General features: G+C 40.1%; 1 protein-coding gene across 1 annotated transcript in view; it reads left to right on the top strand.

Annotated features, from left to right (window-relative positions):
- LOC117501609 (nuclear factor of activated T-cells, cytoplasmic 1-like) overlaps window positions 1–15,244 on the top strand; it is a 69,180-nt gene extending 53,936 nt beyond the window's left edge. The window contains exon 10 of the mRNA XM_034160526.1: window positions 14,520–15,244. Coding sequence (XP_034016417.1) covers window positions 14,520–14,575 — 56 coding nt within the window. The 3' untranslated portion in view covers window positions 14,576–15,244. The remainder of the gene's footprint in view (window positions 1–14,519) is intronic.
- The last annotated feature ends 9,049 nt before the right edge of the window (window positions 15,245–24,293 follow it).

The raw sequence follows: 24,293 nt of genomic DNA, 5'->3' as shown, positions 1-24,293 counted from the left end.
TCTGTGTGCTTCTTACCCTGTGTGCTGCTATACAATGCTGCTGGAACCTCAGTTTCCCTGAGGGAGTATTCCCAAGGGATCAGTTTTAGCGTTTGGTGACATATGTCACATACGTCTTTATAGAGGAGTTGTGGCAAGCAACAGCTTTTTTATTTAAAGGGGTATTTAATAATGTTGAAGGTAGTTTTGATGACATCTAGTGGTAAGGTGTCATATTGCAGCCCATGCAGTAGCCTGTAATTTATGTTCTCAGGGGACACTGATTGGGTGATATGTTTGCATAGGCTGTATGCATTGGTGGGCACAGCTAACCAAAAAGTTAGCTTCGATAACTGGTAATCAGCTAACTGAAAAGTTATATTTTTTAACGCTAAACCGATAAACTGCCTAAAAACTTATCGGAAGCTGCAGATAACCAATAACTTTACATTTTGCCTCCCATACACTCTCAGCTACTAAAAAACTGATTTTGAGTTTAAACACCGCCAAAACTTTGATAGAACCAATGGCGATCACAAAACCTAACAGCCAATGATTGTCTTTGTGCACTCTGCCCCCTGCTGTAAGAGAACATCATTTACCCTGACAGGGTACAGTGGTCCTGCAATGAGGCAGAGGTCTTGAAATGGAAAGGAGGTTTGAGTTATGGTTTTGCTTTAAAAATAAAATTATTCCGGATAGAATAACTACATTAATGTAAACTCTTAAAATGTACAAAGTGATATATAACACATATCTGTTAATTTTAAAATAATGCACTAATTCTGAAGATTTGAACATTAACACACAGATGCCCAGAGGGGATTATGGGTAACTAAGCCTCCGCTCGTACTGATTGGTTGATTCATTCATTCTATGTAAAAACCAACAGAAGTGAATCAATGTAACGTGTTGATGTTTACAAATAAATGTGCTTTTGTAAAATATGTCATTTTTTCATTTGTATTAAAAAAAGAAAGAAATTTTCAAGATCCCGCTAGACAGCGCCTAAGCGCATGCGTGATGACATCACAACTCTATCCGGTTAGGGAGACGAGGTTTCTTTCAATAACAAGAACTGTCAAAAAAAACTTTCTCGTGTGTTGAAGTTGTGTGGTGATAGGAATTGCCTTTTGAATGCTTGAATAATGATGTCAGTCGCACAAAGAAATCAAATAATAGTGAAAACATGTTCGGTGCGGTGTCATAACGCATCAATCAGTCGCTCCGTGAGGCGTCATAACATCAAGCCTGGTTCACATGGCAAGATAATTAGGCCGATATCGGACCCGATCTTCCCCTTCCGACAATCTTAAGGACGCCCGACAATCGTGATGACGCTAAATCTAATCTTATCAGATATTCCTGCCATGTGTGGTGTGTTAAGAAGGACGTGAGGAGCTACAGTAGTGTTCAGAATAATAGTAGTGCTATGTGACTAAAAAGATTAATCTATGTTTTGAGTATATTTCTTATTGTTACATGGGAAACAAGGTACCAGTAGATTCAGCAGATTCTCACAAATCCAACAAGACCAAGCATTCATGATATGCACACTCTTAAGGCTATGAAACTGGGCTATTAGTAAAAAAAAAAAAAAAGTAGAAAAGGGGGTGTTCACAATAATAGTAGTGTGGCATTCAGTCAGTGAGTTCGTCAGTTTTGTGGAACAAACAGGTGTGAATCAGGTGTCCCCTATTTAAGGATGAAGCCAGCACCTGTTGAACATGCTTTTCTCTTTGAAAGCTTGAGGAAAATGGGACGTTCAAGACTTTGTTCAGAAGAACAGTGTAGTTTGATTAAGAGAGAGAGGGGAAAACCTATACGCAGGTGCAAAAAATTATAGACTGTTCATCAACAATGATCTCCAAGGCTTTAAAACGGACAAAAAAAAAACAGAGACGCATGGAAGAAAATGGAAAACAACCATCAAAATGGATAGAAGAATAACCAGAATGGCAAAGACTCACCCATTGATCAGCTCCAGGATGATCAAAGGCAGTCTGGAGTTACCTGTAAGTGCTGTGACAGTTAGAAGATGCCTGTGTGAAGCTAATTTATTTGCAAGAATCCTCTGCAAAGTCCTTCTGTTATATAAAAGACATGTGCAGAAGAGGTTACAATTTGCCAAAGAACACATCAATTGGCCAAAAAAGAAATAGAGGAATATTTTGTGGACTGATGAGAGTAAAATTGTTCTTTTTGGGTCCAAGGGCCACAGACAGTTTGTGAGACGACCCCCAAACTCTGAATTCAAGCCACAGTTCACAGTGAAGACAGTGAAGCATGGTGGTGCAAGCATCATGATATGGGCATGTTTCTCCTACTATGGTGTTGGGCCTATATATCGCATAGCAGGTATCATGGATCAGTTTGGACATGTCAGAATACTTGAAGAGGTCATGTTGCCTTATGCTGAAGACAACATGCCCTTGAAATGGGTGTTTCAACAAGACAATGACCCCAAGCACACTAGTAAACGAGCAAAATCTTGGTTTCAAACCAACAAAATTAATGCCTCGCAGATGTGAAGAAATCATGAAAAACTGTGGTTATACAACTAAATACTAGTTTAGTGATTCACAGGATTGCTAAAAAAAAGCAGTTTGAACATAATAGTTTTGAGTTTGTAGCGTCAACAGCAGATGCTACTATTATTGTGAACACCCCCTTTTCTACTTTTTTACTAATAGCCCAATTTCATAGCCTTAAGAGTGTGCATGTCATAAGGTAAGGTACAACATTTGAATGCTTTTGTTTAATTTTATTGAACCTGTTAAGTAGAGACAATGAACGTTACTTTAATATGATATGCTGAATAATGGAGTAAAAAGTAAAGTGCTCCAAAAAATATATTTTTTTAATTGAAAATTGCAAATCCATATATTCATGGATCTAAAGCCGCCCGCCCCTCCTTAGCAGGCTGTTTTATGACCCATCATGGTGTCATAACTGATGTGATTGACTCAAATCATTATCGAAATGTGAGACTTTATGATGTGGGTAACTGTTGTTGAAAGAATCAAAGCCGATCTGATTTGCTTGATTCAATTTTTAAAACATCACAAAGAGGAACAAAGCTGCTGTTGCTCTTGCACGTTTATTCAGAAGTGTTATCTCTTCACGTGTTTGCACAGATATTCATCAGGTTGTCCTCTTCTCAACATTTTCCCAGTGTCCTCTGGGAGGTTACAGCACGTTTGCTCATGGAAAGTTGGAACGTGGTGTCTGGCGTAAATCCCGAGATATCGGCTGCAGGCTGAGTAGTAGGAGATGGAGTCCGGCCACACGTTATAAAAGCTGTGGACCGGAGCTTCCCTTTGGCTCAGAGACACTCTGGCAGAGGCGGCCAAAGCCATACGTTATAGTGCACAGTAGTCTGCAGGTTTCTGCCAGTACTGAAGTAACACGAGCAAAGCATATCCATTATTTTTCAGCCAAAAGGCTTCATGGATGACATTTTATAACTTGTGGTTTTGATAAATGTCAGAACTTGACATTTCTCCCTACCGCATATACAGTAGGTACTTACGTACTATCACAGGAGAGCACGTTATTTGTTTCTGCTTGAATTTTCCAAGGTTCGCCAACAAACGTATTTCTGGTTCTAGCTCCTTTGTAGCCTGTGGTTTATTCAGAAAGCACAAAGTAGTAATAAATACATACCCTGAAACCCAACCACATCCCTCTGATTTCACTTCTCGTGTGTTAGTATGTAGAATATCGTTCTTCTGTCTGGCGCGTCACACGACTTTGTATGCAAACAAAGTCTTTGTCCCCTTTGATACTTGCAAGTGCTACGGGTTCCACATGCCGGTGGTCAGTAAGAGTCTGATAGTCATGATCACATTTGGGTTGGATGATGACTGGCTGTGGATGGCTGGTAGCCATTTCGAGTCCGGTGTCCACATCACAGCTCTTCCATTGAGATCGCGATCAGAGCTTGACTTTCTCATGACTTTCTCTCTGACTTTTTGTGGTCATACTTCTCCAAAATCTGACAAACGTATGCAACTTTTTCCATGAGACTCACCAGATCCCAGTGTAGTTTCCCACTGCAGGGAACACCCTTTAAAGAAATGTTTTCAGCTCTGGGGCCATCATATTCCTGAAATTTTGATGTGGAGGTAATGCATGTGATATTAACCGTAAAACCACACTATACCCACAAATACAGTAAAACTCACCTAAACCGGATATTCGCACTCACTCACAAAAGCAAAAGTCCCAATGCTTTTGTATGGTTTTCCCAGCCTGGTCTCACCTTTTTTTTTTCATGCACCATCACGCTTTTCATGACTCTTTTTTTTTTTTTTTTTTTTTTGCTATTTATAAACTTCCCCTTCTAACTCTAACCATAACCACAATAAGTGTGTACCCTCCCCAAACGTTAACCATGACCCCTCCAGACCCCACCTTCACCCCATCACAAACCCATAGATTAATGTACTTTTTGTTACCCAGTCCCACAAACTGCAGTGAGACTGGGTTGGGTTTTCCATGTAATAAACACTGTATATACTGGATGTTGCATAATGGATTTTCGCTCAGTTTGGACAACACGTCCAGCACCATTGCAATGCATTTCCATTAAATACCCCTCACGTGCACCAAACAGAGATGTCTGAGTGTGCCCAGTCACAACACAGGTACGAAATGAAGTTCAGCATGCAACTGAGAACTTTAAAAGGGTCATGCGCACATCGACGTCAATGCATGGCCATGGAGTTATGGAGTTGTAGAAGCATAAATCAGGCTTTAGGCTTTTAAGGTAGCGGACTTCAAGAAAAGAGCAGCTCGTGCAAATATAATCTTTTTAATGCACATAATGCCTGGTGCTTATTTATGGCAGGCGTTTATTTTCTTAGATGAGGTTTTGATCCGGCCATTAAATGAGACAGGCCACTATTCAAGGTCAGGTGTTTACTCAAGGAAATACATAAGCATAATTGATGCTGGGTATTTGCCATAGATCGTTCGGCACCTCCTGACTGTAACTACGTAATCCATTACATACAGATAATGGATTTTGTCCATTTTATACATATGGTGGATTTTGTCCGGTTTATACATATAGTGGATTTTGTCCATTTTATACATATAGTGGATTTTGTCCATTTTATACATATAGTGGATTTTGTCCATTTTATACATATAGTGGATTTTGTCCATTTTATACATATAGTGGATTTTGTCCGGTTTATACATATAGTGGATTTTGTCCATGTTATACATATAGTGGATTTTGTCCGGTTTATACATATAGTGGATTTTGTCCAATTTATATATATAGTGGATTTTGTCCATTTTATATATATATATAGTGGATTTTGTCCATGTTATACATATAGTGGATTTTGTCCGGTTTATACATATAGTGGATTTTGTCCAATTTATATATATAGTGGATTTTGTCCATTTTGTTACATATGGTGGATTTTGTCCGGTTTATACATATAGTGGATTTTGTCTGGTTTATACATATAGTGGATTTTGTCTGGTTTATACATATAGTGGATTTTGTCTGGTTTATACATATAGTGGATTTTGTCTGGTTTATACATATAGTCTTTTTATTGATTGTGGCCTGACAGCAGTAAAACAAGGGTTTAAGGCATTTTTGTTCATCCATGTTTTTCTCTGTTATGGTCTTATTTGTGGTTCCTTGGCTGTTTTATTCATAGTGCTCAAAGAAACTGTTGAATATTTCAATGGTGTATTGGTAATGTGATTGCACTGTGTTATAAAAGGCTGTTGTTTCAGTCTGGACCGTGTTGATGCATGTGAGCCCTTAATGAGCCGAGCAGCGTTGTGCTGCTAATTGTTTGGAAGTTCCTCATTTGTCAGGGGTTTCCTGGTGGGAGAATTATCAGTCAGCTCCAGCTGTTCCGCTCGGCAACAAAACAGTTTGTGTCACTTCATATCAAACACCATCAGCTCTACACTCGAATAACAACTCTGCACCAATGCGTTACCTTGAAATTAATAACAGCCCTGTCAAGATAATCAAAAGTGTTTTGAGGCGTGAGTGTTTAGCACATTTGTCTTTTTATGTTAAACTTAAATAGCACTCACTCAAGTGCATACTTTTGCTATGCTCCAGTCTGCCCTATTTCTTAAATGGGGATGTTCAATGTTTCTCAAGCTGGGCTTCATTTTTAGATGTTGTGGGGTTCATCTTTGCACTCAGAGAGCAAATTAATCGGTGTTATACTGATTTAAAATGTAAACACCATTGACTAACTCCCTATATAGTGTAATGGCATAGGGCAGGTTAGAAACACTCACAGTAAAACATTTCTTGTCACAGGCAAGAATGTCATTAGAACTGTCTGATAGCATGGAGAGGTAAACATGCATATTACCCTCACTAAACGTCACAAAATGTTTTAAAATGGCCGATTATCCAGTTAGGCACTTACCTTAGCCTTGCTGTCTATAGTGCTGCTCTCCACTGAGTCATTACAACTCAACTGGTCTCACTCACTCAGTCATCTTCAACCACTTACTCCAATTAAGGGTCACAGGAGGCTGGAGCCAATCCCAGCAGTCATAGGGTGTGAGACGGGGTACACCGTGGACAGGATGCCACTCTGTTGCAGGGCCACAATTGGTCTTACAGGAAGATAAAATTCATTTCAAGGTGCTATGGATTTTTTAGGCCACTAAATGTCGCACTAACTGAAATTTCACGACCAAAACAATGGTTCCCTCTTTTGCGACTTCTCCCTAAGCTTCCTTGCTAAACATTAAGCAGAAAGAATGCCAGTGGGAACCATTTAAAAGATCTAATGGCTTTCTATGTCAAAAAAGCCAGACATATGGATTCTAGTCAGTCCATGTTCTTGATTAGAGACATTTTGAGCCTCTGAATGTAGTTGTTGGAGGAATTTCTAGGCAGTCACTACTGTCTACCATCTTCGGGGAAAAAAATGTAATAGGTTTGCAGTGAGCATTACTGTGTCTTTGTAAATGTGGGAAAAACAACGGTTTGACAGGGTGGAACTCCATTCACTAAATATGTACATGGGGAAAACTTGCTCTATATATGGTTGCACAGCAAGAACTATAATGTAAACGGGATGGAACATCTCAGAGCACAGAGGGAGTGTTGCTTCATTTTCTGCAGGATGCCATTATGCCATCAACTCTTTACATAGAGAAAATAGTTGTTTGCTGCTATAGTTCTGTGTAAAATAGCATTTAGAGCATTGTTAATTTTTAAAATAGATTTAAAATTTTCTTGCACTTCTCCTACATTTAAGGATTTTGCTCCCAGGTTGGACTTAACCTTTTCTTATTGAATTTCGTAATACTTTACAGGATTTCTTTTTCTGCCACAACATCCATAATAAAAGCACACTGAATAAAAATATAAACGCAACACTTTTGTTTTGCTCCCATTTTCCATGAGCTGAACTCAAAGATCTAAAACATTTTCTCTATACTCATTTTCTGTCTTTGTTCTGCAACTTTATCATTTCAACAAGTTAATTTTCCTGTAATCTTATGTTCTCTTATTCAAATTGGAATCAGCTTTTCGTTCTGAATGGATAACTGAGTTTATTAAAATTTATTATTATCATGCTTACTCTGTTTGGAGCGCCTCTCTGTTCATTTGTCTCGTTCACTGAATTGATTTGAACAGAGCCACATGACACCAATGGCACGCCGGTGTTGAACCTATTTTTAGGACTTTGTTGTAAACAGACTTGGAGATCAATAGATTGACTTTGTTTGTTTCAATTAGATCCTCAACATAAAATGTGGCAGCACAATGAAAAGTGGGCCATGGCAACAGACATGTAAACAGTAAATGTTTTGGCATCACTGCAATGACACGATGTGTTACTGCTGTGATCTTTTTACACCAGGTCATAGTTTTCTTCATCTTTAATTTTCTTTGTGTAGCCCTGTCTAAAATCATTTAGACTACAGTGCATAAAATCAGTTACACTGCATGTAAATAGTTGTAGGACACTCCAAAAGTCAGCGTTTTTATTACATGAATGTCATCAAAGTAAGAACACTTAAACTTTGTAATTCCTCCATGATTTTCACCAGACAGGTGATGTGGAGATCAGAAAATTTCTTAATTTTACACTCACCATACTGGGGTGATGTGGTGTGCTAAAGGCCCCAAGCATTAAAGATGACACATTTCCACCTCCAGATGTGCACAAGGTCAAAGCCAGATGACAGAGGAGGTCAGGCAGTTCATTCGGTGCCGGGAGGGGCACACATGGCTGCACGGAGCTGAATCTTACTATTTAGGTTCAAGTATTTGTGCTGCTAATATTACTCAGACTAGCAACAGCTGCATTGGTATAGGACGGTTTTGCTGTTTGCTGTAGCTCCAGTCCGTAGACTTAGTTCAATTTATTTATATAGTGTCAAATCACAACAAAGTTGCCCCAAGGTGCTTCACAAGGGTCACGTCTAACCTTACCAACCCCCTGAGCAGGTTAGATGTTATTTGGTGTATTTTGGATTAAAATGGGTCAAATTCATGGATGAATCTATTTTCAGAGTGAATGAGCATCTTTGTAGTGAAATCTTTCCTTCAAAAAACGTGAAAAAAGTTGTCAACGCTGTAAAATTTAACCTTCAAAACTTTAAACAAATCAGGCTTTGTATTTCGACTGATGCTGCTAGATCGTACCTTCATTGTATGATCCTGTCTCATATTGCTGGTATGACAGTACTAAAACCTTTAGAGCAACTTTATAAAAAAGCCATCAACGTGTTTGCCAAAAAGCCATATTCTACTCATTACTGTGAAATTCTAGAGAAATACCATCTTTTAAGTTTTAACAATTTTATAATGTTTAAGCGTGCTTGTCTCATTTACAAAACTCTCCATGGCCTCGCCCCTCCTCCTCTGGAGGAATTTATTAGACATAGAGATCGTAACCTCAGGACTAGGTCTGTTTCTAGCGGGGACTGTGAGGGGCCCTTTAGACAAACTGCCACAGGAGAAAACAGCATTTCTGTGAAGGGTTGTACAAACTGGAACAACCTTCCAACAACTGTACGAGACAGTCCCACCCTGAGTGCTTTTAAAAATGAGCTTAAAAATGGCTCAAAACAATCAAACCTGTCAACACAGATGGGATGCACTGTACATAATTTAATGTTTTGTATTTATTGTAATTATTGTTTGTTGTTGTGTGTCTGAGGAGTACAGATGGAAAGTAACTTTTAGCTAAATCTGGCATATTTACACTATGGCATGAAAATGTACAAAGTGTTCATTAATGTGCACTGTCCTCATCAAATAAACAATAAAGAAGAAAGAAGAACAAACAACATAAGATATTTTTTGGCATGTTGCATTTTGCGAATGTTTTACGCTTTATTATACACAAGATACTTGCCAAAACATAGAAAACTAAGCCAAAAAAGTAACCTGGGATTCTTATGTAATCAGCTTCACAAGAATTTGTGATATGTATTAGGAATATGACTGTGTCTTGCTACTGGAGTCTCCAGTGGTGTCTACACGTTAGCGACGGCATCTGTGTTAAAAAGTGACGTGATGATTTTATATTAACCCCCTCCCCCACATTTTTGAACCTACAAATATGGCCCTAATATGCTTTTTGTACAAATACACAAATCCGTGAAAGAAATCCTCCACAAAAGCATTCTTATTCAGAAGGTGATTTCCACTAACTGGTAGCTGTGTGTGTAGTGGGGCAGCTAAATGTAAGACCTCTGTCAGACATAGCACGAGTGGGGCTGAATGGCATCCGAATGACGAATCGACCCACCATCCGAAAAGTGTCGCGGTGCGGTCTGAAAGCATTGGACAACCTCAGAGGAGTCGACACGGGCAGGCCCATTCGCGTGGCTGCCTCAAATGTTTTGCACATGTGAAAAACACTCACGGCGCAGTTCAGATGGGACACCCCTCGAATGGCAGTCTATGCGCAGTCTGATCGCAATCTACATATTCATACAGCATCATAACAGCATTCGGAACAATGTGAACGTGGTCGTGGGAACCTCAAAATGGATCGGGCGCGTCAAATCCTGATGGCATGTCCCGTTTGTGCCATGTACAGGCACCTCCACTGGATCCCGTTTAGGGAGCGCAAAGAAAATGTTGATATGCAACATGTATGTATGTCACTGTGAGTCAACATAGCTGAACGGGACCTTCATAATACACACATTATGACATGTTCACCATCTAACTCTGTCAGACAAATGATATTGGAGCTGTTCTACCAGCCCATGACACCATAAATAAACATGTAAACTCATCTCCTGTATGGCCCCAGACGCGTGTCACAGCACATGGCGGACACCGGCCAGGCACTGCAGCCTGTGGTTTAGGCCCTCTCGCCCCGGCTGCACCGTGTGCTGAAAACGTCAGCTCACAAATGCCTCGTCCAACATGACATAAATATATACCATGTCGCGCCGAAGATCCGACTAGACAGCGCTGCGCACAGCCCCTCTGTGTACTCCGTGTGTCAATGTGTCAACACATTGCCCTCACCGTGCTGTGTCCATGAGCCCAGTGCTGACAGTCCATCATGTGTGGGACACACATGTTCATCCTGGCAGCGCAATGCCCTGCTCAGAGGTCAGTGTGGGCAAGGGAGCGAGTGGACAAGTGAATCATTGAGGGAGTGGGTGAGTGAGTGAGTGACAGCATTTGGGCGCATCTGTCTGGTAGTCTGTGCGGTTTATTATTGATTCAGGTGCAGACTGACAACAGTCCATGTCTGCGTACTGTTGTCCAACAATGTTTGGGCTGCGGTTATGCAGGTGTGCATGACTCAGTCTGGACTGGATCTGCCCACATTATACATATACATTATACATGTATTGTTTTTTTTCCCATTGCGGCTGATTCTGCTTGATTCCTGCTCATTCTTGCTATGTGTGACGGGGTCTAAAATATCACTGCAGTTGTGCGTTCTATGGGCTCCAAGCCCCATTTAAAACCAAACCAAATTGTGGTAGGAATAGATTCAGTGTGTAAGAACACAGAAAATGTCACTGTATGACATCCCTGGCATCCGTACATCTGCGAGAGACGATGGTGTAGCGTCCAGTTTGGTTTTTTGCTTTTTTGTTTCTTCGTTTTTTTAGTATACTTTTTCCATTCAGTTTCAATTTATTTAATTTATATAGCGCCAAATCACAACAAAGCTGCCTCAAGGCGCTTCACACAAGTAAGTGGGCAGATATGTGAAATAGTGCATTTTATGGCAAAAGCACCAGATTTTGCTCAGACATTGTTCACTATATACATTTTAAATCTTTATTAAATCCTGATCCTTATTACTAATTGCTTTTGACTACTTCCATTTTGCTCTGACATGAAGCCGGGTACTGATTTGGAACAAGTTTTATGTTGAATGTCCTTCCTGATGTGACTCCAGATGTACAAGTGTGACGCGACCAGCAGGAGTCACTGTGCAATTGAAGTCTGTAAACCTCACTCCCCACCACCTAAAGATGCTCTAGCGACAGACGCTAGAGCCCATGGGTTTTAGCATCGTGGTTAGAGAGTCTGCCTCCCGTCCGGGAGATTGTGAGTTTGTGTCTTGAGAGGGGGAAACACAACGCAGATGTTAAACAAGCATAAATATATTGGGGCGCAAGTTGCTCTGAACCAAGAACCTTCTGTTTCTCGGAACCAAGCGCACTAACTGCTGCATCTCGTCACCAAACTGGTCATATTTCTTCAGCTGTCACTGTACCACTAAATGCCAGTGGTTACAGAACGAGGTTATCTGTGTATTTTTGTTGTTTTGACGAATGGTTGGTTGGTTGTTACTTCTGGGATGGATCATGGCCTACTTATTTTCTTTCATTCATTCATTCCTTAAATAGTTTTTTTTTTTTTAATTACAAAATACTCACAAACAGTTATAAAATGTGAGAATTCATAGGCCTGATTGCTGTCCATGTTTTGATATGGTGCAGGCTGCACAAAGTGAATTTTTCCTGTAAGAGTCATCTCCTGAAAAATGTGCAAACATCTGATATCAGAGCAAAGCTCACAAAAAAAAAGGACAACTTTAAATAAACAGTGTCACAACAGTTTAGCTCCAGCACCACTTCTAAACAACTGTGTGTGTGTGTCTTTTGGAAAGAACGGTTGTGAGGCATGTACACACCGTCATGTTTTTGGTGATAGGAAGTGACTTGGAGTTTTGACAGGAAACGGCTGTGCCAGTGCTGGCTCGATGAGGGAATGGTTCACTCCATTGTGTGGAGCAGAATCTCAGCTTCCCAGACCTGACTGTGTCCACTCAGAGGGAATTCCTTCCTCGGCCCACCAGCTCCGGGGTGTTCCCTCTTCCCGTCTTGCATTTCTCATGTCTGAGAGCTTGAATGTGAACTGAGGAAGGTTTCAAAAGTGAGCTTTACAGTCTGTAGGACTTAGTGTCATCTAGTGGTGAGGTTGCAGATTGTGATATTTGAAATTTCAAGCCCCTTTTCCTTCTTGTGTGCCGTCTTCTTGTGATAAGCAATATACATGATCCCCCTCACCCAACTGCTGCCTTGTTTCACAAAAATGAGGGTTCTCGAATCAGTTAGCATCCACCAGTAGAGTGGGTTCAATGAACCAATCAGTGATTCTGCTTCTGTTTTCTTCAGTGATTATGGCCACACTGCAAAATGTGAATGGATGAATAAATACAGTATGTCCTTTTTGGGCTACCGTATCAAGATGGCCGCGCAACATGGCAGCCTTCATGGGGGGAGGGGCGGCCAAGAACCTTTTGAAGTACCCTTGTACTATGAAGGTGTAATTCTAAGATGCTGACAATACATCAGTTTGTTGTTGTAGGTCATTGTTATGAATGACATATTCCATTTCTGCTCATTTTAAAGGACACGTTGCGTGTGTTTTAACGTCCCAGTTAGCAACACAACATCAAAGTACTCATGATTGTCTCCCTGGGCACAAGCGCTCATAATTAGTGGTTTCTGGTGTTTTTTATTCCTCTCCCGAAGCGAGGAAACAAGTGTATTTCTGGAAAACGTCTCGCTCAGTAATTCTCGGCATTTCTCTGCGTGTGACGTAGTTAAGAGCAAAGCGGAAACATCCCCGACAGAGACAGACAGAGAGGGAAACGAGGGAGGTTCTGTCTGATAACGAAGCTTCAGAGCTTTTCTTTGAAACCAGTGGCTCGGATTTACAGAGGAGATGACACACTTCACCCCGAACCTCTTAACCTTTTCAGAGTCTGTCGGATTTTGGAACTTAAAGTGTCGTGGTGCTGCTGTTTGTGTCACAGCTGCTGGTTTACTGCTGCGGACGTGCCTGGACACGTAGATATATGTCTCGTATTGGAAAAACCCAGAAGACGCTATTTTCAGGAGCTAATTGACTCTCTAATGTGCAACAATCCTGACAGAAGTTGAGTTGAAGGCAGAGCTGCAATCGGACATTATGCGCGCACACGGGCGCTTGATCAGAACCTGAGAGCGAGTGGACCAGGACACTACTCTCTGGCTGAGTGGAGCTTGAAATTGATCACTGGCTGTGGATCTATGAGGACAAGTGGACTGTTCCATTGCTGGTGACTGCTGTTAGGATCACGTGCGTGTGACATGTGTGGGGGCTTCTTTTTGTTGTGGACTAATTTGGAAATGTTTACACTGGGGTGAGTGGAATGTTAATTTTTTTTCATTTTTTGTTTTGTGTTCTTTTTAATGGAGCTTTCAATGAAAGTACTTTTTACTTTGAGAATATGCGTGTGTGTGTGTATGTGTGTGCGCGCGCGCGCAGCAGCTGTTTTAACCCCAATTTAGACGGAATTGTGGCTGAATTTGAACAATATATATATATAATCAGTAACTGTCTGTCAATCTCTATAAGGAACATTTTAAAAGAGAATTGATGTTGAATAATCCCTTAATAAAAAAAACAGCTGACATGCTGGTTAAAACGGCTGTTATGCAGTTTTAATCCACACGTCAGTTGTTTATTGCCGCTTAATGAATGTGAAATGTCTCCGCGATGACACAAATATATATTAGATTTTTCACAGTTATATACAACACTTATTAGCATTTTTAATAGGCTGCATTTATGACTAAGGTGCACAAAACCTTCTCACAGCTGCAGCTTTTACTGTGACTGCATCAAAATGAACAGTTATCGCTTAAAAATGATTCCTCATAACACGACATCACACTTGTGTAAACTTTGGAATTAATCTGTGCCTCAGTTCTTAACATTAGCAGCTACATTGAAGTGCACACTGGGACACTTCCAGTAACAACGTCACCTGTCAGAAACACTCAAGTACTCACGAGTACTTTGTTTTTGGAAGTCTACGTAGCTGTTTGCTGCGAATGCCGTATACTTTGAAACTGGTAACGGAAGTGTACAAAGTAATCCCGGTGGCTCATCGGATGGCCACGAACAGCCTAAATCTAAATTGTTCTAATTTCAGTGCGACATGTCCTTTAAACTGTCTAAAATTATTCATGCACGCTCTCATCACAGTGCTTTTACTCCAGAAGCTTCTGATCACTCTTAACTCTCTTCTTCTCCTTTGCAGTTAATGAGATCATCAGGAATGACCTGTCCAGCATCTCCGTCCAAAGCCACGCATAGATTCCTGCCACCACAAAAACAGACACACAAAGAGGAAACCTCAAAGTAAAATTGATGCTGTGCCTCCCACGCCTGGACTGCAGAGTGCTGGAAGCCACAAAAAATAAATAAATAAAAATATGAAGAGAACAAAAGTGACCCGGGTCCAACCTTGTGCCTTGTTTCTCAAATAGTATGTTGCCTACTTTCAGAAATTAACACAGATGGACAGTTTTTAAATAATGTAAATTACTTTTGCAGCAACCAAATGAAAGTTTGCTTTTCGAGGACCAAATGTTGGTTTGTATGTCGGTTGTTTTTTGTTTTTTCTTGCTGTTGTGCGTAAGCAGTTCTGTGTCTGAGTTTGAGTTCCATCTTATGTATATGCAATATATGTAGCGCTTCGATTTTTACATGCGGCTAATAGAAAAGTGCCTTTGACTGGAAACCATTTATTTTCACACATTCAGCATCAGAATTCAAAGTTACGGCTCATATTTTTGCTTGTATTTGTTGACAAGAGTAACTGGAGAACTGGACGGAGGCTCTGACCACACACGCCTCCACAAACGCTGAACAATCCTACATAAACACACTGGGATGAGCGACACTTTTGCATGTTTTTGACTATTTGTATTACAGTGAAATTATTTCATTAAATGTACCATGTTAAATATTTTGGCAAGCTAATGTAGGTCAGCCAGTAGGTCTCTTAAAATCAATATTAGGATTTGAAAGCAGAACTGTGATGTACAGTGCATCCAGAAAGTAGTCGCATCACTGCACTTTATCCACATTTTATGTTACAGCCTTATTCCAAAATGGATGGAATAAATTTTTCCCCTGAAAATTCTACACACAATACCCCATAATGACAATGTGGGGGAAAAAAGTTAAAACGAAAAAAAAAAATTGCAAATTTATTAAAAATGCAAATAAAAAAATAAGAAATCACGTGTGCATAAGCAGTAACAGCCTTTGCCATGAAGCTCAAAATTGAGCTCAGATGCATCCTGTTTCCACTGATCATCCTTGAGATGTTTCTACAGCTTAATTGGAGTCCATCTGGGGTAAATTCAGTGTATTGGACATAATTTGGAAAGGCCTATATACATGTAAGGTCCCATAGTTGACAGCACATGTCAGAGTACAAACCAAGCATAAAGTCAAAGGAATTGTCTGTAGACCTCTGAGACAGGATTGTCTCGAGGCACAAATCTGGGAAAGGGTACAGAAACATTTCTGCTGCTTTGAAGGTCCAATGAGCACAGTGGCCCCCATCATCCCTAAATGGAAGAAGTTCGGATCCACCAGGACTCTTCCAGAGTTGGCCTCTTGTTCAAAATGAACAGGGGAGAAGGGACTTAATCAGGGAGGTGACCAAGAACCCGCATGGTCACTCTGTCCAAAGCTCCAGCATTCCTCTGTGGAGAGAGCAGTAGTTCATAGCAGTTCCACTGAAAACACAACCAATTAACTTTAACAGTAGTAAGAGCAGTCCCTGCAAGCACAACCAAAGTAACTGTAACAGTAGATCAGAGTTGTTCCCCTGCAACCAAAACCAAAGGAATTGCAACAGTAGTTCAGAGCAATTCCTCATAGAAAACACAACCAAATTAACAGCAATAGTAGTTCAGAGAGTTCGTCATACAAAACAACCAAATTAACTGCAACAGTAGTTCAGAGCAATTCCTCTTACAAAACACAACCACATTAACAGCAACAGTAGTTCAGAGAGTTCCTCATACAAAACACAACCAAATTAACTGCAACCTTACAGAAGGACAACCATCTCTGCAGCAATTCACCAATCAGACCTGTGTGATAGAGTGGCAAGACGGAAGCCACTTATTAGTAAAAGGCACATAGCAGCCCACCTGGAGTTTTCCAAAAGGCACCTCAAGGACTCTCAGACCATGAGAAACAAAATTCTCTGGTGTGATGAGGCAAAGATTGAACTCTTTGTTGTGGCAGCATCATGCATGGTGGGGATGTTTTTCAGCAGCAAGAACTGGGAGACTAGTCAGGTTGAGGGTAAGATAAATGCAGCAACTTACAGAGACATCCTGGATGAAAACCTGCTCCAGAGCACTCTTAACCTCAGACTGGGGTAACAGTTCATCTTTCAGCAGGACAATGACCCAAAACACACAGCCAAGATATCAAAGGAGTGACTTCAGGACAACTGTGTGAATGTCCTTGAGTGGCCCAGCCAGAGTCCAGACTTGAATCTGATTGAACATCTCTGGAGAGATCTGAAAATGGCTGTGCACCAACGCTCCCCATCCAACCTGATGGAGCTTGAGAGATGCTGCAAAGAGGAATGGACAAAACTGTCCAAAGATAGGTGCACCAAGCTTGTGGCATCATAATCAAGAAGACTTGAGGCTGTAATTGCTGCCAAAGGTGCATCAACAAAGCATTGAGCAAAGGGTGTGAATACTTATGTACATGTGATTTCTTAGTTTTTTTTCTTACCTTCGCCAACAAAGTTGGAGATTATGTTTTCGCTGTTTGTTTGTTTGTCTGTGTGTGAACAGCCTGGAGCCCACAATTTTTCATACATCATTATGACATTTTTGGAGGATTCATATCCTGAGGCAAGAAGTGATTCAATTTTCAAGGTATCGGTCAATGGTCAAAGTCAGGAAAAATCTTGGAAAATTGTAAAAATCCCCATCTTTAACATCAAACAAAATTTAAAAAATTCATAACTGTCAAAAACTATCAGATTTCTTTCATATATGAGAGTGTTATGTAGGATGGTATCCTTTATTGACTGACAAAATTTGATCCAGATCTGATCCAGATTACAGATTTTGTGGCTATTAAATTTAACATTGAAAACCCATTTAATGTATATTTTACATTATATCTTAAACAAAAGTGCCTCAATCACTCGTTTTTACTGTTATGGATTTACCTACACCACCAAAATTGGATGGATGAAGGGTCCATTTTTATGCCTGTTTGTTTAGCTTCCAGTTATCAGTTGGAAACCAAGTGTCAAAAAAGCAATGACAAATTGTGCATAGCAGAGATAACCAATGTTCTGTGAAAATTATCCCTAAAAAGAATCAGAAACCAAAAAGATGGAAAAAACCCCACCAAAAACCCCTTTGATTCAAGTGCATGAACTATATACATATGTCTGACATTTGATCACATCTAATTTATCTTATGAAAAACCACTTCTAACAGGACTTTCAGCTTGAAAAATTTTTTCCAAGGTAAAATTTTGTGGAATTGGAAACTAGCGTTGGAGGAGGTTTGTACCTTACGAGCACAGTGATCTCGGTTTTAGCAAATTTGCAAAAAAACCCAAAACAAAACAAAAAAAACATTCTCATGTTGTCATTATGGGGTGTTGTGAGTAGAATTTTGAGGGGGAAAAAGGAATTTACTCCATTTTGGAATATGGTTGTAACATAACAAAATGTGGAAAAAGTGAAGTGCTGTGAATTCTTTCCAGATGTACCTTACACGCAGATGTTTTGCATCATAAAAACACCCCACTTCAAGTATCTGACATTAAATGGAAAGCAGTGGCTGGTCCCCCTCCCCACTCAGTGCTGCAAAGTGGCGTGTCTCACAGTGAGCATTTCCAATGTGTCTTCTGTGTATCATTACAATGAAGTCCAAATGACCCGTTTAAGCTTCATTTTGCTTACAGTTAGTGCGCTTTACACAGGTTTGTTTAGTACAAGTTAACCATGACTAAGTTAGTCCGATTAAGACTTTTTGGGCACTGATTCACTTGATGTTTGAATGATGTTTGATTTAGGTGAATGTCTCAAATATGTTACGATTAGCTGTTACAGGTTTGGTTTAAACATAGAGGTTGGAGTTTGGGTCAGGTGGATTAGGAATAGTCATTGGCATTAGGTTTAGATGTTAGTTTTTGGGTTGTACTGGGGTTTCATTAGGTGTTGGGATTGGAGTTGGGGTTTAATATTTGTGATGTGTTGAGATACAGTTCTTAGGGCTGGGGTTAGAGTTGTGAAAAGGGTTACTTTTGGGCTTGGGTTAGGTTCAATGCTTGTGGCTTGTTTAAAATTGGCTCTAGTACAGGGGTGGGCAATCGTGCCATGAAGGGCCGAAACACTGCAGGTTTTTCTTACTACCAATCACCTCAGCAGGTGATTCATTGACGATCAGGTGTTTATGCTCAGAGGTGAAGCTCATCAGCAACTCACCTGCTGAGGTGATTGGTTGCAAGGAAAACCTGCAGTGTCTCAGCCCTCGCTGCCCACCGGTTTAGTGTTGGCAGTTGGAGTAAGGTGTTGGGAACAGGGTTTGGAGTTGGGTTTAATGGTTTGAAATAGTAGCTGGGATTGTGTTTAGTTGCTGGGATAAGGGGTGGGTTTAGGTTTGAGGCTGGGATTGTGGTGGGATTAAATTAGGATTAGGGTTAGTTGTTTGGGTTAGGTTTAGCATTTGGGATTGTGTACAGATGATGGGTTGCAGATTAGAACTAGGGTTACTTTAAGATTAAAGCCTGGTCTTAAGTGTTTGGGTTCATAGTTGAGACTGTTTTAGTTGGGCTGTTACTCTAAGGGTTGGGGTTATTACAACATTAGGATTAGGAGTTGGGGTTAGGTGTTTGTGTAGGGAATCAATGTCCAAGAAGTCCCAAGTCTGCCTCAACAGGAATCTCTACAGAAGAAAATTTTGTACTACAAAATTTCATTTCTTGCAAGGATAAAGAACAACAGCAAACTTTTAAATTTTGTAAGATGTTTCATCTCACCACAAAATTTCAAAAAATCTGTCCATGATATATGTTGTATAAAAAGCAGAGGTGCTCACATAGACCCCTCCCTCCTTCATTAGTTGGTGGAGGTAATAACACTGAATACATTTTTTATGTATTCACACCAATTAACACTTAACTTCTAACCTTTTAGTATTAGTTATTTCATGAAAACATGAATGTGAGGTAAAGTTGCACATGAACAGCCAATTTATTTTTAATTTTCCATTGAATCATAACTTGCATCTATAAACTCATAGTGTCATTTTATAGTATATTTAGCAACATTAGACTTCATACTGATAATGTTTGGATTGACAAACTTGATTTTTTTTTTTTTTTTTTTTTTTTGAGAAAACTGACTTTTAATAAAGATTGAAATCATCTCAGTTTCTGGAAAAGCTTGACTATTTTTACACCTGGAAGCTATGCAACACGCTTGGTCAAATTAGTCTGAAAGAATGTAAAATAATCCAAAGACCAGTTGATGGTGAACAGCAATAAGAATATAAAAATCCTTACTCAAGTGGATTCTCTTGGCATGTTCTCTGTTATTCCAGTTTATCGTTCGGCTTCTTGTTACCTACATACTGTGGTTTTGTGTACTAATGTGTTTCCATTCTTATAGCAAAGTCGAGTGCAACACAGCGTTCCACGTTTTACGTGTATTTATGTCTTAATGCTTTTATGTAACTGAAGGGTAAAAGCAATGTCATACTAAGATGTTACTGAAGATATTTTTTTGCTAAAGCTCATAATTCTGCTTTGTGAACTTTGTGTATATGTCAATAAATTGCCTTTATCTCTTGTGTGAGTTCTCACATTACAGCTTCGTACTCAGCGTTTGGGAGGAAGATGTTACAGATGTTATGTCACAATCACAAGTTCAAGCAAATTCAACCTATTTCTGTGAGTCATCCATCCATTTTTTTTTTTTTTGGAAAAACCTTATTGGAGTTAAAAGTGGGTGTGGTTTTGGACTCCTTTAGCATGTTGAAATTTGGCATGTCAAACTCATATATGTGACATCATATATGTGACATCACTGTAACTCAGCTTCAGCCCTGATCCATAATCATAACCCACCGTGAAGTGGTTGTCTATCATTCAGAGGATAGAAGGAAGGAAAAACTTTAAATCGTAAGAAGTAAGTCAACTGGTAGCACTGGGATAGACTTAACCCGACCCCTACCCAAAAACTTGACCTACGACACTAACCCATCTAACCCATAACCCTGTACCTGAAACCTAGCCCCAACCCCAACATAACCCCAACCTTAACTCTAAACTCACCCTTAACCCCCAGCCACAACCCCAAACCCTGTCCCAACCCTTTTCCCAGACAATCACAGGACTTCATCAGAAGATTAAGAATAAATTTTCCACACGTGATCACAACATCCCATTCTTCAGGTGTACAGCACTCATGGGAAAAAGGAAAAAAATACAATGGCACAATATGTTGGGAAGGTGTCGTAGCACGGAACCCACAGCAGGGGGCGCTAAAGAACGGACAATGAATAAGCCAAAAAGTAACAATTTAATGTTGTGACAACACACAACTAAACACACAAAAATTGTAAAGTCAGTTAACACCAGGTGACGTGTGGGCAGGCTCGAAGATAGAAGACCCCCGACGAGAGAGAAGCCGCGTCCCACACGGCTTCCACCACCAACGGTCTGAAGAACACCGGAGCCGCCAAGTCCCGAGTCCCCAGGTGGCCTCTGTCTTCGGCTGTCGACCCTGGTACTGCTGGCAGAAGCAGAGGACAAGATGAATGAGTGTGAGTCCGCACACTCAGTAGTCCACAGTCTGTACACAGTTAGGAGGGAGCACCTCCACCTCCAATCACACACTCGTGCAGCTCCTGATTAACCACTTATCTGGTTTGGGGTGTGAGGCGAAGCCGTCGCTGTCACACCAAACGCCAATTCCGCAGATAAGAAAACCACCAGGAAAACGGCTGCAACAGAAGTTCAGATTATTACACAACCGTATGTGTCAGCAGAGAAATTACCTCTTGGTAGTCGATTTCTCGGCGGGGAGGTGGAGTTGCAGTCCGGTTTATGTATTGGTGTAGATGAGTGACAGCTGGTGCGATGAGGACAGCTGGTGCGATGAGTGACAGCTGTCACTTCCTCTGGGTCTGGCGCCCTCTCGTGCTTGGAGCCCGCACTCCAAGCAGGGCGCCCTCTGGTGGTGGTGGGCAAGCAGTACCTCCTCTTCAGCGGCCCACATAACACAATATTTTGATTGAATCCAAATGTCTGGTCAATATATGTACACCCCCACATACAATATGAACAATGCACAAAAATAAATAAATAAAAATCTCAATTTTTTGAGAACCGCTCCAGCGGGGGCTACCTGCCATTTGTTAGGCACATTTTCATTTACTTGTAATATGCATAATGTCCCAGACGTTAATGAGTGAAGCTCTTCAGCATCTCACATGTCATTGAGGTCCTTCAGACTGTGAGCAAATGTTTCAGGGGAGCATGAGTACGGCTAATACTCCCTTCCCTACCTTTTTTAAGCAATTTTGTTTTTTTTTTTTGCCTTTCATCTTCTGGGACCAGACCCCCCTAATTGCAGCCCTCGTAACCCCCTACCACTTTAAGCATTTTTTTAAAATGTAGGTATGTAATTAATTAAGTGTAATTAACCTTGAATTAATATTCAAAGTTTTCAGCTAGTTGACAGCAGGGCTGTACAATATGGCCAAATTATCGTATCTCAATATTGTCATATCAATATATACGATATGACTATGACTTCACACAAAGTGCAGCAACAGTGAAACTTAAACATTCTTAAACAAAACAGTAATAATACCACACTCATTTTGAACTCACCATAAGGTTAGGATACTGTGCCGTCCAAAAGTATTGGAACACTTGGTATTTCACACATTTTAATTTGTTTATGCCATTTTAAATACAAAAATACAAAAAATATAAAGAAAAAAAAATCCTAAAATGATCTTCCTCAAACTCAAACTGAAATCAAATCTCTAAAACTTGATAATACCTGTACATAATAATCAGTTTTATTGCCAGTTTTCTTCAGACAAGTCAGGGGATGGATACATGAACATTTCCAAGTCACTGAATATGTCTTGGACTTTATTCACAACAATCATGAAGAAATACAAAAATTTCTTTCATCAAAACATCAAATCTAGGCTTTCATCTCAAATGTACTTTCTGGCAAATTGTAGCTAAACATTCATGTCTTCTTTGAAGGAAATCCTCCTCCACCCCACTTCATCAGGAAGCTGGATTTTATATTTTTAATTAATTTATATCAAGTTGTAGACATTTGCTTTCAGTTTGAGTTTAAGGGAGATAACTTTATTTATTTGTATTTGAAATAACATAAATTAAAATGTGTGAAATGCCAAGTGCTCCAATACTTTTGAGTACAGTTGAGAAACACTCTGTGGCATGTGTATTTTTAAGTGAAATGCATCATCCTGGTGTCACTCAGAGAGCAAACCTAAGGGGTCATTTAATCAACAGCTGCCTTCTCATTTAAAAATCACTGGAGACAAATGCATAAGGCAACCCGAATTAAAGGAGAGAAATGTCGCTTTTAACAACCTGGACCTCATTTCTGGCATAAAATATGGTCGTTTGCTCACCAATATCACTTTGGTGTCATTATTAGTCCATGGTTCAACATGTTCAGTTCAAATCTGAGGCTAACATTTTTCTTCTTCTACCAAGGTAGATTAGAACTTGTTGTGGTACACACCACCAACTACTGGACAGGAGGAACCTAGCAACCTAGCTGACTCACTGATTTCAAAATGCAGCTCTTTTCAACCAGATGTATGGTGCTGTGACATGTCAATCATCTGTGTCCAATCAGATTTTAGGGGAGTCCAGTGCAACCCTGGCCTCCACTCTAGCTCCACCAATGCCAGGAAGTGTTCAACATCTGACGTTTGCTGTTTCACTGTGGTCTCAAAATTAGGCACTTCCTGTTTGGGACTCCCTGTACCATAGAGTGAGCTTTGCACCTCTGCATGGCGCTTCGCTTGTATAAGAGAAACAAAACACCCTATACATACCGCCCTCAAACAACACGTGTATAATATCAGGGAGGGAGACTATCCACCCCCTGGTCACACACTTTCAACAGCTCTTACCTCTGCCAAAAACGTTTTTTTTTTTTTTACAGAGGATTCATATCCTTATCGGCAAGTACTGATTCAATTTTCAAGGTCAAAGGTCAAAGCCAGGAAAAATCCCTATCTCTAACATTCAACAAATTTCCAAAATTCATAACTATCAAAAAGATCAAATTTATTTGAATGTTATGTAGAATGATATCCTTTACTGACTGACAAAGTTTGATCAGGATCAGATCCAGATTCTAGATTTTGTGGCCATTTAAATTTAACATTGAAAACCACATGTAATGTATAATTTACATTATATCTTAATCAAATGTGCCCCAATCACACTCATATTTGAAAATGAGGTGCAGACTGGCACCCACTATCACCTGACAAAGTTCAACCCGGACCTGATTTAGATTGTGGATATTGTGGACATTTGAATTTAATATTGAAAAGCCCATTTGGTGTACATTGGCATTATATCTTAATCAAGAGCGCCTCAATCACTCTCATTTTCCTGTTATGGATTTACCTACACCACCAAAACTGGATGGAGGCTCCAATTTTATGCCTGTTTGTCCATCTTCCAGTTAGTGCCAAAATGCAGTTTTTCCGTACCACTGTTGCTCTGGGGGTTGGCAAGGTTAGACCTTACCTGTGTGAAGCGCCTTGGGGCAACGCTGTTGTGATTTGGCACTATATAAAGGAAATAAATTGAAATTGTGCATAGCAGGGATAACATGTTCTGTGAAAATTGGACTGAAATGACTATCTACATCCTAACTAGTAGTCATATTAAAAGCCAAGTGGCATCTGTGTGTATGTATATGGCTCAGATCAGAGAAACTGTGGCGCACTG

The sequence above is a fragment of the Thalassophryne amazonica genome, chromosome 20 (assembly GCF_902500255.1).
Source record: "Thalassophryne amazonica chromosome 20, fThaAma1.1, whole genome shotgun sequence".
Taxonomy (NCBI): Eukaryota; Metazoa; Chordata; class Actinopteri; order Batrachoidiformes; family Batrachoididae; genus Thalassophryne; species Thalassophryne amazonica.
The sequence above is the reverse complement of the archived record's forward strand: the minus strand, read 5'-3'. Positions and strand labels throughout refer to the sequence as shown.